The 18,853-nt window shown below is 47.1% G+C and overlaps 1 protein-coding gene across 1 annotated transcript in view; it reads left to right on the top strand.

Moving 5' to 3' along the window:
* Nucleotides 1-18,636, top strand: part of BNC1 (basonuclin zinc finger protein 1) — a 28,686-nt gene extending 10,050 nt beyond the window's left edge. The window contains 4 exon segments of the mRNA XM_075557305.1: nt 8,669-8,768; nt 9,655-9,890; nt 11,862-13,726; nt 17,952-18,636. Coding sequence (XP_075413420.1) covers nt 8,669-8,768; nt 9,655-9,890; nt 11,862-13,726; nt 17,952-18,636 — 2,886 coding nt within the window.
* Nucleotides 18,637-18,853: the final 217 nt, after the last annotated feature.

Below are 18,853 nucleotides of genomic sequence, written 5' to 3'. Positions count from 1 at the left end.
GGAAAACCTAAAAAAGTGAAAAGGTAGTGGGAATTTAGAAGAGAGGAGACAACTGGGGAAACACCAAAAATTCCATTCAAATAAGAAAAGTAGTATGTAGGGAAAGTATCTAAAGAGGAAGAGGAACTTCAGAGAACCCTGCCCTTGAATGATGGTGTTCCCTGACGCTGGCGGTGAAGCTCGATAGCCTAGGATGGAATGACAACTTCCCCCAGGGGCAGAGAAACCAGCCTTCTCTGCTGTAGCTGCTTTGAGAGGTGCAGTGGTTCAGCACTCAGCTGCGAAGGGAAAGGTCAGTATTTTGAACCCACTAGCCTGCTCAGTCGGTCTGCTGCTGTAGAGATTCACAGCCTTGGAAACCGGTTGCGGTTGCTATGTGGCAGTTCTGCACTACATTATAAGTTGAAATCGCTCAACAGCAACAAGGTTTCATTGTTGTTGCTTGCTTTTGCCTTACACATCCTAATTGACATCCTTTTGAAAGGACCACAGACTGGCATTCATGAGCTTTACAAATAAGTCATTTGCCATGTGATTTTCATGTTGCAAGATCTGTGCATCAACTGTAAACTGCATTTGGCCACTAGGAAAAATCACGTAACTAAAACCACTGTCATTTAAAGTCACTTCTAACTCGTACTGACACTCTATAGGACAGAGTAGAACTGCTAGTAGTGTTCCAGAGACCGTAAATCTTTATGGGCGCAAACCTCATCTTTCTTCTGTTGGGCAGCTGGTGGGTTTGAACTGCCAACTTTGGGGTTAGCAGCTCAACTCATAACCCACTGTACCGTCATAGCTCCACTAATAAAAGAGCTCTTAAATAGCAGTCACCAGCTTCTCTACTCATCCATCCTTAGGACATGACTTCCAACTCCAGGTCCCCTGTGGTCACAAAAGGGTTTCTGAACACCATTCTACTTCTTATTCTAAGCTCCCACTTACAAGGCACTTTGTCTAAAGCTCCACACAACTTCTGCCTATCTGCTACTGGCCAGCACTTAACGAACTAGCTACTGCTAGAGGTCTAGCAATTAAACCGCTTTCACGGAGATGGACCTGGAAGAAGAATTCTGGAACAGCTGTTATTAGTATGCATGGTGCAACTCTCATTTATTCAGGCATTCATTTATTCTTTGCAACAAAATTGAGAGAAGGCTAACCAAGGAGCAGGCACAGTGCAAGCCACGAGACATCGATTTGGAATTTCCGTTGTTATCCTTGTCTCTTTCAGAAACGACTCACTGTGTAGCAACTTGTATGGAGTAATTTACCATAGATGTTTTCCATAGCTCTGCAAAAGCAGACCACCAGAGTCCAAAGGACCTAAAAACAAAGTATTATGTTCCCGATAGCAATTAAACCATCTCATTATGCTAATTGGGTTCTCCAGATGTGTGTTTCCTCATTAATGTAGCTCTGAGGGAGCAGGAGCAGGTATACAACCCATTTTACTACCTCCCACTGGAGGGCAAAGCGCCTGGTGACAATGAGTTCAATGATAACATAGGGCTGCTAACCGAAAGTCAGAGGTTCAAACCCGCTAGCCACTTAGAGAAAGATGAGACAGTCTCTCCATAAAGATTACAGCTTGGACACCCTATGGAACAGCTGACTTTGCCTCGATTGGGTCAATTTGAGAATCAACTCAACGGCAGCGAACTTGGCTTTGGTTTGAGCATTGGAAGGGTGTCCAGCATAGTGAGAGGGAAGGATCTTAGGCTCTCCAGGTCTACCACCAAAGGAATCTTTACAAACAGGCAAATCATATGCATTTCACACCTTCTTAAGCTTATCTTTGATAACATAATATCCATACCCCTCTTCCTGCCACTCAAAGCCCTAGCTGGCATAGCAGTACCCTCACCAACTCTACTCCAGCTACACTGGCCTCTTCTCTCTTTCCTGCCTGCCCTAACCTCTTCTTGCCTCACGGCCTTTGCACTTGGCTGTGCCCTCCACAGGAAACACCGTCTTCTCCAGGTCTTCCCATGACTGACTCTCTGCCATTCTCTTTACCCTGCTGTGAGTTAGTAATTACTCAAAATTATGAAAGATTTGTAATGCTGCCTCCTCAGAAGTCTCCCATGGTGACCGTAGATAAGATATATTTATTCCTACCCTACCCTCCACGCCACCCAGTGGCTTGGCTTTGGGTTTAGTTCTTTCATAGCATGCCCGTGACTCCGAAATGATCTTGTTTGTTCCCTATCTTCCTCTTGAGTGTATTCTTGAGGGAGGGGTCTCATCTGTGTGGTTCCACAGCTAACTCCTTGAGTGTAGGAAAACGCTTGCTTCCCAAATACTCAGCAACTGCGCATTCAATGAATGATAATCCTGCCCCATGTGGAAGGTAATGCCTACCTTCAAGGTTCCTGAAGGGATTGTTAGTGTCGAATATTGTTATTGCCAGATACAGCCCACCTCTGGTATTCAATATCCAGGTTTAAGACCACCCTGACAGCCTGTAAGAAAGAAGAGGCTTTCTAAAGTTCCTATAACGATTTACAGTCTCAACAACTGTATAAGGTCACTGTGAGTTAGAATCAACTCTGTGGCAGTGGATTCCCTTTGGGCTTTTGACAACCTGTAAATTCCTCAGTTGCTTATCTATGAAATGGGGATCATTTTACACAACTGGGATGATTATAAAAAAGAAAACAAAATATGAGACGCTTCGAACAAAAAATTTATGGAAAAATAGAGTGAACACATAATGGAATTGATCCATGAATGTTTGAAATGCCTTCATGTCTATGCATTGCTTAGCATGGTCCCGCACACAGAAAGTACTCTAAAAAACCTTACAAATGGTAACCTTGGGCAAGTTACAAACCTTACACAAATTTTAGGTTTCCTCAGAATAATCACCATCTCACAGCAGAATGTGAGAACTAAGTGAGATCACCTCTTGAACACAAGCACCAACCATCACACTGAAAGGCAGCTCCATCACACTCCCTGCTGGCCCACAGAACTTTATGTGAAGAGAGAAATGGTCTCTCTCTGTCCTGGGTGGGTGGCTAATAAGCACTTGTGTGTGATCAGTGTGACCCAAGAACTTTTTTAATTTGATCTGATTGTAATCATTAGGTAGCCACTTGTGACCAGTGGCTACCATCTTACAAAGTACAATCTCAGCGACTTGATACCCATTTCAATTTTGTGCCTGAGCCACATCATAACTGGCTCCCATCAGGTCTGTGTGATGAATCTTTAGGAATCCCCAAGTTCTAGAATTTTCCATTTCTCCGTCCACCTCTTATAGAATTGCTGCTAAGTGTTCCAACTCTCAGCAGCCCTATGGAACAGAGTAGAACTGCCCCCATGGGGTTTCCAAGGGCTTACAGAAGCAGATTGCCAGATCTTCTCTCCCCCAGAGCTGCTAGTAGATTCCAACCACTGACCTTTGGGGTTTGTAGTTGAGCACTTTAACCACTGTGTCACCAGGTGTCCTATCTAGCCCCCCAAGAAAATCTCCCTGAATTCATCTCCAGTGATAAGAAATATATGCATGTGCTAGACATGGAAACATCTTTGAAGTGCATGATTTTTATTCTCAAGTTCAATACCACCACCACCCCTTTCTAACAGAGGATGTCTGTGCGTCTGCCCCACTGCTAGGGATACAAGAACCCCATGACATCATCTCCCCAAGCTGAAGGTAGGACAGGCCTGTTCTGAGAATTGACCAGGGACCAGCAAATTTACCTAAAAACCAGCTCCTAACTTTCTAGCCCAGGACTGCAAATCAGTGAATCATCCAGAGCATACTAGGCGTGTCAATAAAACTTTTGGATGAATGAATGAGCAAACGATTATTAGCTATAGAAAATCCAACCAGAATTTTGAATGTTGATTTGTAACCTGTCAAAGTGGCTGATAACAATTTAAACAATAGTCTCATTAGGATGAGTGGATGAAAAGCAATGATCACGTCTTGATGAGTTTTGAGTGTCGTAAACATCTGCTTTATGTTTCTGAAGAATGGAACCAGTATTGGGGTACTAAAGGAAAGGATGGAAGTTTTTAAAAAGAGTTTTCCTTTTTGATTAGATGAGTACTTTTCATCCTGTAATTAGAATTTCTTGGTTTGATTTCACCTTCGATGTTTTCATTTGTGTTCAGATAATGGTGCTATAATTTTACTACCTCATGGAATTCTGAGACAGGTGGAAAAATCGAGACGCCCTATAGGGAGCTTTCCCTGACACTGTCATTAGGTTTTTGTTTTTTTAGTTCATAAATAAATTGCTGTGAGATTATATCCATAGATGTTTAATAAGCTTTATTAAACTTTATTCATATAGGTTCATGTAGAGCCCCATGAGTGTGGTTAACAATGCAGCATTTATATGTTGGAATTATAGATAACATTTCTTAAAATTCTCCCTCCAAACCAAAAGCTGCCAGAACTGTGAATGGTCAGGTTTGCTCAGTAGTTATCATGCTACTGAGTTTTGCTATTTGACAGTACCTGGAGACTTTTTTTGTGTGTGACTGGTGGCATCTGGTGGGTAGAAGACAGGGTTGCTGTTAAGCATCTCTCAGACACAGGACAGCCCCCATAAATGTCAGTAGTACTGAGGACGAGAGACTCTGGAGTCATGCAGAAGCAAGCTTCGAATCGCGCCTCCTACATGTGCTGTGCTGGACCTGAGGTAGGGCCTTCCCACCTACTGCCCCGGAGGCTTTTCTGAGCCGGTGACCCTGTAGGCCAGCGTAGAACTGCACACCGGGGTTTCTGAGACGGCATCTTTATGAGAGCAGCCAGCCTTCTCTTTCTCCTCAGCACCGGCTTTTAGGTCCAAACTGAGCAGCCCCAGTGTGTGCCTCTCTCCACCACTAGGAGTCCTGTCTAAGGTAGGGTCACGCAGGAGATCCTGGGATTTCGCATGATCCCAGGAGCCTTTTAAGTAGTCTTCAGGGAGTGGAGGAGCTGTGTGCTCAGGGACAGTCCTTCCTCTGATTGAGTAGGTCTCGTTTTCCAGGAAATGGCATGGGAATTCGTCATGCAGAGTTCCAGCATCTTTCTTTCAAAGAGCTAATGGCCAAGGGTTCATGAGGGAGGGGGAGCGGGGCAGGAGGGGGAAATGAGGAGCTGATGTCAGGGGCTTGGGTGGAGAGCAAAAGTTTTGAGAATGATGAGGGCAGCGAATGTACAAATGTGCTTTACACAATTGATGTATGTATGGATTTTGATAGGAGTTGTTTGAGTCCCTAATAAAATGATTTTTTAAAATAATAAAGAGAAGAAGCAGAGGCTGGGGGGGAGAGCTAATGGCATCTAGGGGGTCATATTACATGCTAAAAATTTCTCTTTTTGAAAAAAATTATGAAATGTTAATACCATGCCACACACTGTATGTCTGTTTATGTATGTGTGTATAGCTGTGCTTGATACATAAAAGTAATTTTCTCACCCCTACCTCCCCCCACCCAAGAACTAATTTTCAACCCTTTGTGGGTGGTTTTGCCCCTTTGGTACTGCACATTACTAGAGTAATAGTGCTGTGTAGTATGACTTTATAGAGAGCAAAAAACCTCCTAACACCTCACCCACACACACTGTCTTAAATCACAGTTCTCCACCACCTACAAAATATGTGTCTAGTTACCTCTATGACCCACCTCCACCTAAAATCAAGTTGTAAAAGATAAATCATATGGTTTTTAAGGTTACTTTAAGCACTTTCACTGACATACCATTCACATATCATACATTTCGATAGTTCAATCACATTCATAAGAGTTGTGCAACCCATCCCTTCCAGAAGGGTCGCGAGGAGGAGATGAGCCCGTCGGGGTGCAGTAGAGCACCGATGAAACATACAACTTTCCTCTGGTTCTTTAATGCTTCCCCCACCACCCCCACTATCATGACCCCAGTTCTACCCTACAAATCCGGCTAGACCAGAGCATGTACACTGCTACAGATAAGAGTTGGAAACACAGGGAATCCACGGCAGATAAACCCCTCAGGACCAATAATGAGAGTAGAGATACCAGGAGGGGGACAGGAAGGGGAAGGTTGGGGAGAAAGGGGAAACCGATCAAAATGATCTGCATATAACCCCCTCCCTGGGGATAGACAACAAAAAGTGGGTAAAGAGAGACATCGGTCAATGTAAGACATAAAATAAAAAAATGTATAAATTAACAAGCGTTCATGAGGAAAGGGAAAAATGAGGAACTGATACTAAGGGCTCAAAGAAAAAGAATATTTTGAGAATGATGATGGCAACAAATGTGCTTGACACGATGGATGGATGGATGATGAGTTGTATGAGCCCCCAGTAAAGTGATTTTTAAAAAGAAGTTGTGCAGGCATTACCACTATCAATTCCAGGATGTTTCTCCTTCCGTGTACTCGCTGTTAGCTCCCCGTGTCCCACCCGTCTCCCCTGCCACGTCCCTTTGAACTATTCATCCTGTTGTCTTTACATGTGGTTTACCTATCCTGGGTTTCATGTACCAAATTGTGTGGAGTTTAACCTGTATTTAAATTAAGCATTGTAGTTCCATGCTGTCGAGTCAGCCTGTAAAAAAGAAATTGAGAAACACTGCCTTAAATTCCAGGAAAAAATGTCAGAATTCCGAGAGTTGACTTGAATAGCAGAGTGACTGCCACATAGACCCATGTATCTAGACAGTGTATGTATATTGAAAAATCCTGAGTCCGCTGCCATCAAGTTGATTTCAACCCAAAGTGACCCTGTAAGACTAACTGGAACTGCTCCTTAGAGTTTCCGAGGCTGTAAATCTCTGCGGGAGCCTCTCTCCCATGGAGTAGCTGGTGGGCTCGCCCTAGCCCAGTACTTAACCCAGGATGCCACTCGGATTCCTTACAGAAGTGTACATACATATACAAATGTGTTAAAAATACGTGAACATATGATTATGTCTCAGTCTATACGTGGTATTATATGTGTTTTGAATGGAAACTAACGAGTAAAAATAAAATCAGATTGCCAGATGTTTTCCAAAAGTACGCCACTTTCCAATCCCACCAGCAGCCGTTTTCTAAGTGAAGACAGGTTACATGCTCCTCAGAGTCCCCAGCCAGATTCCCCCCTTCCCTGTGTGCTCCACAAGGCCACACAATCCCTGAACTGGCAGACTGCGGCTGAAACCCTTCATTGTAGGGCTTCCCCAGCCCCTCCTTGACACACACAGGCATTCTCCTGTTGCCAGACTCTCCTGAATCATGCATTCCTCGAAGGGCCTCTTCCCAGGCCGCCCAGCCGCTGCTGACAGAGCTCTGAGAAAGCATTTCTCGGTGCTGCTAGGCTTCATCCCCCGTTTGAGAGAAAGGCCGCCTTCAAAGCAGTTGTGGTGCTCTCTCAATACAGGGCCTCGGTGCACAGTGATCACCTGTTTTCTAGTTCAGATCGATGTTTGTGTATGCAACCATAACCAAACCCAGCCCTGTGATGTGTGTTTGGGGCATCTGTGCAGGGTGATCCAGCCAGCATGTGTTTCACACAGTCCAGTGAATAGAGTTGGAGAGCCATCCTCAGTGTAGTCAGTCAGCTATTACTAATTCTAATCCGTGGCAACACGGTGTGTGTCAGAGTAGAAATGCTCTGTAGAGCTCTCAAAAGCTGTGGTCTTTGTAAAGCACCCTGGTGGCATGGAGGGTTAAGTGTTGGAATGCTAACCTCAAGGTTGGTGGTTCAAACCTGCCAGCCACTCCATGGAAATAAAAGAGATGAGAGGTTATCTGTGCCTGTGAAGATTCACAGCCTTGGAAACTGTATGGAGCAGTTCTAGTCTGACCTATAGGATGGCCTTGAAGTGGAACCAACTTGCCGGCAGTGGGTGGGTTTATGATCTTTATGTAAAATTGCCAGACCTTTCTTTGGAGGTGCCCCTGGATGGACTCAAGCCTCCAACCTTTGGGCTATCAGTCAATCCTGTTACGGCTGTACCACCCAAAGACTCCAGTTAGCCATTGAACAAACAACAAACAAACCAGAAGCCTTCCAGCAGATTCTGACTCATGGTGACTGCGCATGTGGAACTGTGTGAAAGTTTCAGACTGTGAGCTTTTGGCGGCTGCTTGCCAGGCCTCTCTTCTGCGTTACCCGTGACTGGGTTTGAAGCACCAGCCTTTCAGTCGGGGGAGCATTTAGCCAGTGGTACCATCCAAGGACTCCGAGCTAGCCGTTACATGTCTTGTGATCTATTTAGATCGTCAGACTCACCGACATTGCTGGGGGAGGGGTAAGAACTCCCTCGTGTGGGTTACTGTCAGTTCGGGTGGTCTTTCCTTTGACTTGTTCTACCATGGCTTGCTTAGACGGGTGAGGACTGCTGTTTCTATCACCTTAAAGGTCTGGTACAATGGGACCGTTCACCCTTTCTGTGCACTTACTGACAGAGCCCAGTCTTCATTCCGCTTGTAAGCTTTCCTTTGATAATAAAAAGGCCCAGCACTTTGAGTCATTCTCACAGGTCGAGTGAGTGTGTGTGCATCTTCACCGTCTCCCGATGCCGGGCAGGCCGCTCGGCTTCCCAGGGCAAAATCCACCCCTGTGGGCCTGGCACACAGCGGGCAGGAGTTGCTCCGCGCCATTGCGGACTGGGGGACCGCGGGCATAGTGTGGATGCAGTGCGTGCCCACACCACTTCGAGCCCGGCACTAACTGCTCTCTTTCTTTCGCAGGCTATAGGCTGCACTCGGAACTGCAGTTGCCCAAGCTTCCAGCCAGGGAAAATAAATCACCGGCAGTGTGAGCAGTGCAGACACGGATGGGTGGCCCATGGTAACGCTGCTCTCTCTCTCTCCCCTCTCTTGGCTTGTACAGTTCCCGCCGTGCACTTCTAGCTACGCAGGGCCTGATTTATTATTGAAGCTCGGCAGCTAACATGTCTAAGTGACTGCCTTGTGCCAGGTAAACAGGCCCAGTGTTTTACATGTTATCATTGTTAATCTCACCAATCTTGTGGTGTTTCATTAGCTCTGATCTAAAGATACCAAACAGGTACCTCAGCCGCTGCTGTTTTACTGGCCCAGGGCTACCAGGGAAAATACAGAACATCCGGTTCAATTATCCTTTCAGATGAAACAATGAACGGCTTTTAGTATAAGCATATGCCACATTCCGATATTCAGGTTTAAATCTGACCGTCTCTGACACCAGCCACATGGCTCCTTAGTACTTAAAACTAAAGCTAACAGAAGAAGTGACTTTATTACTTTCATTAACATGGATATAAATTCACATCATCTTATGTGGCTTAGGACTGTTGTATTGGGTTCACCCACAAGCATGTCAGACCCTCTAGCCCACGCTCTTGACCTCCAGCCTGCGGTCTTCCTGATAGCCTAGCCTCTTGATTATCCACCGGCTCCCTGTGCTTTTCTCCCCTCTACTGTTTCCCAACTAATGGCCAGCCCACTGCTTGAGAGATGCCACATTCAAGGGGAAAATACAGCATCCAGTCTAGTACATGAATCTTAGCAGCGCCTGTGAATGACCTAATAGATATTAAATATTAGTCATATGCATGTTTGTGCCTTTTTTGTTGTTATTGTTGGGAGAGGCCCCTGAACGTTAGCTATCGTCTGCATCTTAATCTATGTCTTGTTTGGTGCTTCTCTTTCATGTGTAGCCTTTCAAATTATATTTCTTCTTTTTGATGTTTTAGCCCTGAGTAAGCTGAGGATCCCCCCTGTGTATCCAGCAAGCCAGGTGGAGATTGTCCAGTCCAATGTGGTGTTTGATATTAGCAGCCTTATGCTCTACGGAACCCAGGCCATCCCCGTTCGCCTGAAAATCCTCCTCGACCGGCTCTTCAGTGTACTGAAGCAAGATGAGGTCCTTCAGATCCTCCACGCCTTGGACTGGACCCTTCAGGATTACATTCGTGGATACGTGCTGCAGGTACAGGGGCTGTTCCCCTAGAACTTCTTATGAAGGCCCTGTCCAGGTGACTTAGGGAGCCCAGTTGCTGACCAGGACAGCCACCATTGGTTGTCCTTCCCTTTAATACTGCTTTTAGTGACTTGAACCCCTACCTCATCTTCTGGAGGGAAGCCCATGCTTGACCCAAGACTTCTGTGAAACTTCAGAGCGTGGGAGCTTTTTTATGGTCTCCGCTCCGGGCTTTACAAAGCCAGCTCTTCCACAGAGAGCCACAGACTGGCTCCCTCTCAGGGGCTGCCTCTTTTCCATGTTTGTTCCAAATGACCTACTAACACAGACTTCCTGGGGTGGTGCAAAAGGTGGTTGATACTGGAAGGTTGACGGTTTCATTCTACCTAGAGAAGCACTGTTTTTGGTTTTTTGGCTAAAAATTAGCTATGAAAAATCTGGAGTCCTACTCTGGCATATGCACCATGGAATCGACTCATTGGCAACTATTGTCTGAGAGCTAGGGAACCCAGACACTGTAGCAAATTATATCGAGGGTTTGGAGAACCTACCTCTTCTTTCTCCCATGGAACAGCTGGTGGGTTCGAACTGCTGACCTTTTGAGGTAAGCCGCTCATCCCTCTCCTCATGACTCCACCAGGGCTCCTCATACCATTAAGATGAGCACCGATGACAAACATTAACTAACAGATATCCTCACCTGGGCTCTTTCCATATCACCCTTCATCCTCAGTCATCTTATGAGCTAACACATATATGATCCCTGTTTTCAGGTTAAAGAAAACAGGCTCAATGCTTGAAATATTGCAGGAAGTCACTCAGCTAGTAGGAGACGGGCCCAGAATCAGAACCCACTTTTTCCTGGCTCTAAAAACCCATAGTCTTTCCCTGGGAACATGTCTGCAGCAAACATAAGTGAGTGCAGGGCCCCCAGCAGCTAGAAACCACCTTTTATGTAGAGTAGCATTATGATCTTACATTATGACACGGATCAATATTTAATGATCCTGATAATCTTGCTTTCCAGTGTTAGGATTAAAAATATGGAATCAATTACCTTCAACCTCGATTGCATGAAAAATGTATGATGCTACATTCCTCATCATCTTTGAAACTCTTACATGCACTGTGAAAATTCTCAGTAGGCCATCAAGTACATGTCCTGTGATAAAATATTTATTGTAGTTTTCAGGGAAAGTTAGACCTGGCTAGAGTCTGAAAGATCTGCAACACTCCAGTGTAATTACAGCTCTGCTTTGTGAAGCGGGCCGCTGATCGATACAGGTTCATTTGTTTTCTGATGTGAGTTGCTTAGGGAGATTATTAGACGTGTGCAGCAAATGAACACTTGAGCCAGAGCTAGACCCGACTGCTCGGTTTATGCTCTTTCGGTAAAGAGGTTACTGCCATTCAGGTTACACATATTTTCATGCTAGGTAGAACACAAAGTCACGGTGGTGGTGCAGGTGGTGAAGCGCTCAGTTGCTAATGCAAAGGTAAGCTGTGTAAGCCCACCGATGCTGCTCCTTGGGAAAAAGGTGTGGCAGCCTGCTTTCAGAAAGGTGTTAGCCTGGAGCCACCCCAATGGGGCAAGACTCCCTGTCCTATGGAGTTGCTCTTGAGTTGGAATGGACTCAATGGTGCAAAGCAACACAGCTCAATCGATTTGAAATTCGGTAGACAGTAAGTACCACATTCCTCTAAGTGGGACCTAAGAAATAAATCATTTCATTTCTCTCATTTGGATGACATGGAGGGCCACCACTTTACCTCCATGCAGCTTCCTCTCCTGATAGAGTTTCTGGTGCAGGGGAGTGGGTGAGTGGAGGTGGACTCATGAAACCGTGTGCTCATTCAGAAGGGGCACCTTTTTCTAACAGGCATACAGGTGTCCTGCATGCTAGTAAGGGCCTTTCCCTTAGGGGGCCTGGGAGACTAACTCGACCATACCATTTCATTCGGGTTTGGGTTTGGGTCTAGGATGCATCCGGAAAGGTTTTGGACCACTGGAGCATCATGACCAGCGAAGAGGAAGCAACCACCTTGCAACAGTTCCTCCGTTTTGGGGAGACCAAATCCATAGTCGAGCTCATGGCCATTCACGAGAAGGAAGAGCAGGCCATCATCATACCCCCATCTACAGCAAACGTGGACATCCGGGCCTTCATTGAGAGCTGTAGCCACAGGAGCTCCAGCCTCTCCACTCCTGTGGACAAAGGAAGCCCCAGCAGCACACATCCCTTCGAGAACCTCATAAACAACATGGCTTTCATGATGCCTTTCCAGTTCTTCAACCCTGTGCCCCCTGCTCTGCTAGGCTCACTGCCCGAACCGTTTCTGCTGGAGCAGAGTCCGGACCAGAGCCAGGACTCCAAGCAGCAACTCCACGAATCCTTCCCTGACAGCAGCTTCTTGACTTCCACTTCCAGCCCATTTCAGGTAGAGAAAGAGCAGTGCTTGAACTGTCCGGAAACTGCTGCTCAGAAGGAAGACAGCACCCATTTAAGTGACTCCAGCTCATACAACATTGTCACTAAGCTAGAGAGGACACAGTTGTCCCCCGAGGCCAAACTGAAGCCAGAGAGGAACAGCCTGGGCACCAAGAAGGGCAGGGTGTTCTGCACGGCCTGCGAGAAGACCTTCTACGACAAAGGGACCTTGAAGATCCACTATAATGCTGTGCACCTGAAGATCAAGCACAAGTGCACCATCGAAGGGTGCAACATGGTGTTCAGCTCCCTGAGGAGCCGGAACCGCCACAGCGCCAACCCCAATCCTCGGCTGCACATGCCCATGAACAGGAACAACCGGGACAAAGACCTGCGGAACAGCCTGAACCTGGCCCGCACTGAGAACTACAAGCGCCCGTGTTTCCTGGGGACGCCTCCAGACTGCAGGCCTCTGCCTGGCTACCCTGCCTCAGCAGATGACTCCAAAGGCCAGCCAGCCTTCTCGAGCCTCGGGCACAATGGTGTGCTGTTCCCCAACCTCAAGACGGTACAGCCAGTCCTTCCTTTCTATCGCAGCCCAGCCACTCCAGCTGAGCTGGCCAACACGCCCGGGATGCTGCCTTCTCTCCCACTGTTGTCCTCCTCCATCCCAGAACAGCTGGTTCCCAACGAAATGCCATTTGATGCTCTTCCCAAGAAGAAATCCCGCAAGTCCAGCATGCCCATCAAAATAGAGAAGGAAGCTGTGGAAATTGCCGAGAAGAGGCACGCCGCCCTCAGCTCAGATGAAGATGCCCCCCTTCAGGTGGTCAGTGAGGATGACCCGGAGGCCTGCAGCCCTCAGTCTGACCAGGCGCCCGAGGAGCAGCACCTGCCGTCGAGCTATGTGGGGAAGCCTCTCGCAGAAGGAGAGGGGCCCCACCACTTCAAATCAGTGATTGAGCCCAGGGGAATCATCCTCCGAGCTCCCGAGCAGGCCACGTACAACGTGGAGAAGGAGCCTGAGTGGAAGCCTGTGGTGACCTTGGTGCCAAGAGAGGGAGAGGACACTGGCTGTGAGCCCCTCCTCCCCGCTGGCATGGAGCCCCTCGGGACCTTTCCTGACTACGTCAAGCTGCAGCAGCGCCTGCTGGCCGGAGGCCTCTTCAGTGCGTTGTCTACCAGGGGAATGGCCTTTCCTTGTTTTGAAGATTCTAAAGAGCCAGAGCATGTGGCTCAGCATGCATTAGCGAGGCAAAAGAAAGACAGTCGTTTCCAGTGTGATATCTGTCAGAAGACTTTTAAAAATGCTGGCAGTGTGAAAATGCACCACAAGAACATACACAGCAAAGAAGCACACCCGTGCATGGTCGAGGGCTGCAGTGCCATCTTCCCGTCCCGCAGGAGCAGAGACAGGTAAGGTAGCCTTGGTAACCACTTCTTTTCCATGATGGGCCTTAAACTTGAACGTGCATCAGAATCACCTGGAGGGCTGCAGGACCTCAGTGTCCATCCCCCTCCCCTTCCCGAGTGCCTGCTTTCAGCCCGTCGGGGGAGGCCCACAGTTTGATTGTGGTGGTCTGGAACCACCAGCTGTATTGAGGCATACGGTTGGTTCTACAAGCCAACGGCAGAACCCGCATATACCCCCCTCCCCCCCCCCCCACGCACACACATCCCTGGACAGCAGGGCTCTTAGGAACACACTGCTTACCTTTAGTGAAGTAGATAGAGCACGCTGGTCCTGAGGAATCCCAGAGACTACCCCACTAGTGGACCAGCCCTTTACTTCCATCCTTCTAAGTGACAGGAGTGTCCTTAAGTCAGAGCTAGAAGGAGACCAGTGGGCTCTGGTGGCACACTGCTTAAGCACTTGGGTACTGGCAGAAAAGTCAACATTTTGAACACAAGCCGCAAGTCACTCTGCAGGAGGAAATGCTTCCATAACAATGACCGCCCTGGAACCCTATGGGGCAGTGCTGCTGGGTTAACACATGGTTGCTCGGTTGCTGGGGATCAACTCAGTGGCAGCGAGTTTCCTTTACAGGAAGACACCATCATCTTAGTGAGATTAGCCTCAATATTTATGGTACTGTTCTAGCCTTCTAAATTAGAAGGCTTATAGAATTCAAGGTACTTTTTTGATTTTTAATACTTTTTACACCCGGTTGTTGGACACAAGCTTCTCCCACCACAGAAAAACATCTGGCATCCTAAGTGAAAACTCCCAGGCGCAGTAGTACAGCACTCAGCATGCAATCACCTAGAATTGCCACAGACCTGGTCCCATTTAGATGGGGCTCTGTGGGCAGCTGGGGTCACTGCCTGGGCTGGGAGTCCGAGAAGAGTGTGTTGACATAAAGAATACTGGTTTAAGGCCTGGAGCAGCAGCTACTGCCAACAGCAGGTCCTAGGGCCCACCCAAAGGGGACTGAGATAGCACCCTGGATGCTAATTTATCCAACAAATAGGTACTGTGTCCTTTTCTATGCCAAATTCAGGGGCCATACCCCTTACCCTTAAAGACAGGCCCTCACTGTGCTGGAGACAGTCAGCAGGCCATTGCAGCTAGATGTGGGGAGTGCTGGGATGGGGCAGTGCAGACTGCTGTAACCCACCAGAGGGTACCTGGAAATGAGGGAAGGCTTCCTGGAGAAAGGAGTGTGTCTACACCAGTACTCTCAAATGTTTGGTCTGAGGACTCCTTTACAAATTCTTAAAACCCGAGGCCTTCCCACTATAGCTTTCGTCTGGGAAAATAGGGGAACAATCTGTTACCTTATAATTCAATTTTCCTATGAACTTTTTTTTTCTTTTTACCCTAATCATTTTTTTTCTCCTCTTTTCTTTTTTTACATTTTATTAGGGACCCAAACAACTCTTACCACAATCCATACATATACATACATCAATTGTATAAAGCACATCCATACATTCCCTGCCCCAATCATTCTCAAGGCATTTGCTCTCCACTTAAGCCCCTTGCATCAGGTCCTCTTTTTTTTTCCCCTCCCTCCCCTTTCTCCCCTCCCTCATGTGCCCTTGGTAATTTATACCTCGTTATTTTGTCATATCTTGCCCTATCCGTCCTATGAACTTTTTAAAGGGCCATCATAACTGCAAATATTTACTATTTTAGAAACTAAAATGGGGGGGGAACCCATGTATTTTATACCCTTGAAAATAATAGTAAACCTACTATATATTAAATAACATTTTTATGGGAAAATGACCACATTCTCCTAAGTAAAGATTTTAGTGAGAGGAGTGGCTATGTTTTACATTTTTACAAATGTCGTCTTTAAGTTCTAGCTTAAGCCCAGACAGCTGGAATTTTGAATCTGCTTCTACTTTCAGATTGTCACAATAGCACGACGTGTTGTTGCTGGAAAACTCCACTGTAGGTGCCTGAGAGAATGACAGTGAAAAAGGCATATAACATCTTTGTGTCAGTATGAGAGTAGTAACTGGCTTTGGGGGTGACTAGGGATTTTTCAGACCCTTGATCTCTACTTACTTAGTCGGAAGCCCTGGGAGTTTTGGAGAGAGAGGTGAGGTTGATGTGGGGGAGAGAGAGAGAGAAACAGGCATGGGACAGAGTGTTAGCAAAGTCCTGGAAGCAGGAAGCCTGCCTGGCACATGGTCCAGATGGCTTTTTCAGTTGTGGCAGTCACCAGTCTGGGGGGACATGATACCTCAGGATAAGAATTAGGTTGGGCTTTCAAGGCTTGAGGAGAGGGGAAAGAGAAGGGTCCTACAGCTTAGTTCTTGGCATTCCTAGGGCACTTGGGAGGTAGGCACAGGACAGCGGGGCCCTTTCTGTGCAAGGTTCCAGTAAATGTCTTGTCTGACTCTGCTTTTAACCACTTGTGTGAACTGGGATCCATATGTCAGTCTAGTGTCTTGGTTTTCTGCTGACGGGCCCCGCCCACTCCAGCCCCAAACGCTGACATAATCACAGGGCACTTTCCCGTTGCGAAGTGCTGCCTACAAAGTGGGTGATCTAGGAGTATCCTTCAGACTGTGGCCCGGACAGAAGGGGGGCCAGGGGAGAGAAGAGAAAAGTTAATAAAGAGTAGATTTTATACTTTTTGTAGATATATGATTAAGTTCCTCCCTCACACACACGGGTCTTAGGAGATTTCTGAGAAGAGAAAATTCAATTCTTATTTATTTTGCTCAATGTGCTTTTTTGGGTTTTTTCTCAGTTTGACCTTGGGCGTGTCCTCTGATCTGTATTTGGGGAGATCCATTCCTTCTTTGATATTCTCCTGCCCACCCCTTTCAGATTTTACCCCTTAGTAAAGGGCTGGTTTTTCCCACCTGACATTAGCCAGGGAATATCTGAGCAAAGTCATTGATGGACAAGTTATATCCAAATGATATCGTGTGAGTAAAAGGCTGGGGCTATAATGGATACTCATTATCTTACCTTCAGAAGTAATCATTGGGTAAAAGATTGGTGGTGTGCTCACAGTGCTGCATTTGCAAAACTCCTGTCTGGCATATAGTGAAGTGTTGCAGTAGGCACTGGACTCTGCACACGTGTGCATGCACACACATACACAGTTTCCAGCCAGTCAGATGTTCACCAACAGCTATAGAACTTCTGAGACTGTGAGCTTGCACAGACCTGCTCCTCAGTATCCCTGGCCAATAGAAACGTGATGCAGACTACTTACTTACCTTTGCATTTTCTAGAGGTCACATCAGAAGTCCTGATGGCACAGTGGTCACATCACATGGCTACCAACCAATAGGATGACTGTTCAAAACCACCAGCAGCTCTGACCTAGGGATCATCTGCTTCTATGCAAGCCTACAGCTTTGGAAACTCTGTGGGAAGTTCTGCTCTGTCCTTATTAGAGTCGCTAACCATATTTAGAAAAATCAAAAGGAACAGTGAAATAAATTTAAATGACTTTATTCGGTATATCCAAAATCGTATCATTTCAATAGATAACAGCCACACTTTTAAGTGCTCAGTAGCCATGTAAGACTAGTGACAAGTTATTTTGACATTGCACTTCTGGGAGAGACTATTTCCTGATCAGTTACCCAGTTTCCATGGAGTAGAGTGCTCGGGACAGCTTCGCATGTGTCAGTAGAACTGTCTCCATAAGGTTTCCAATGGCTGAGTTTTTTCAGCAGTAGATCACCAGACCTTTCTTCTGCGGCACCCCTGAGTAGAACTTCCAACTTTCTGGTGAACTCCACCTTTGAACTCCTAGCTGCATTAAAATGAAGTCTTGTCCTTGGTTTCCAGGAGACTGGCCAGATTTTTTTCAGGGATCTCCTGATTCCAGTGGCCGAGTGGAACTGGTCCAGTTGAAGTAGCCTAGCCATTCTTACCTGTAGATGAGACACAGGAAGTTGCCTGTCAATCAGATGGTAGAAAGTAAGGGGATCTGCATAAGTCCCCAAGTGTACAACCCATTGGTGTCATTGTGACTGCAAACTTCTGATGGGAGTCGGCTAGTGGGCACTAAATACTCATTGCATCCCTCCAGGGCCTAAGCCCCTTACCATCATTTCTCCTATCTTGAGACTTTTTCCTCATGTCTACTTAGTAGCTTCCTTCGCAGTGATGACTGTTGTTAAGGCAACAGTTTGACCATTACTGACCATCTTCATCTTTCAGGCACAGTTCAAACCCAAGCCTCCACCAGAAAGGTTTGACCCAAGAAGCACTGGAGAGCAGCGAAGACCGTTTCCATGCAGCCTATCTTCTGAAAGATGTGGCTAAGGGCGCCTACCAGGATGTGGCTTTCACCCAGCAAGCCTCCCAGACATCTGTCATCTTCAAGGGAACAAACCGGATGGGCAGTTTGGTTTACCCAATGACCCAAGTGCACAGCACCGGCCTGGAGAGCTACAGCTCTGGGCCCCCCAGTGAGGGCACCATCCTCGATTTGAGCACTACCTCGAGCATGAAATCAGAGAGCAGCAGCCGTTCCTCCTGGGATTCCGACGGGGCCAGCGAGGAGGGCAGCATGCTGATGGAAGACAGTGACGGGAACTGTGACGGCTCTGGCCTGGGCCCTGGGGAAGATGGCTATCCTATCTGCGTCCTGATGGAGAAGGCCGACCAGAGCCTGGCCAGCCTGCCTTCTGGGTTTCCCATCACGTGTCACCTCTGCCAAAAGACATACAGCAACAAAGGGACCTTCCGGGCCCACTACAAAACCGTACACCTCCGCCAGCTCCACAAATGCAAAGTGCCCGGCTGCAACACCATGTTCTCATCTGTGCGCAGTCGGAACAGACACAGCCAGAACCCCAACCTGCACAAAAGCCTGGCTGCCTCGCCAAGTCACCTCCAGTAGCGAGGTGGGAGGCCGAGTGTGCTTGGACGCAGGCACTCCCATTCAGGAACAAGGTGGGATCGAGTCCACTGCCCAAGAACTTTGTTCAGCGCCATCTGGGCAAACCAGGCTAAACGCATTTGATGTGATCTGAGTTTTCCACACTAGGGTGAGTGTGGAAGTTGGCATTGAGAGGCAGCCCTTCCAAGTATTATTTTTGTTAGCCCTAGAGGTTGTT

The sequence above is a fragment of the Tenrec ecaudatus genome, chromosome 9, assembly GCF_050624435.1.
Source record: "Tenrec ecaudatus isolate mTenEca1 chromosome 9, mTenEca1.hap1, whole genome shotgun sequence".
NCBI classification, from domain to species: Eukaryota; Metazoa; Chordata; class Mammalia; order Afrosoricida; family Tenrecidae; genus Tenrec; species Tenrec ecaudatus.
The sequence above is the reverse complement of the archived record's forward strand: the minus strand, read 5'-3'. Positions and strand labels throughout refer to the sequence as shown.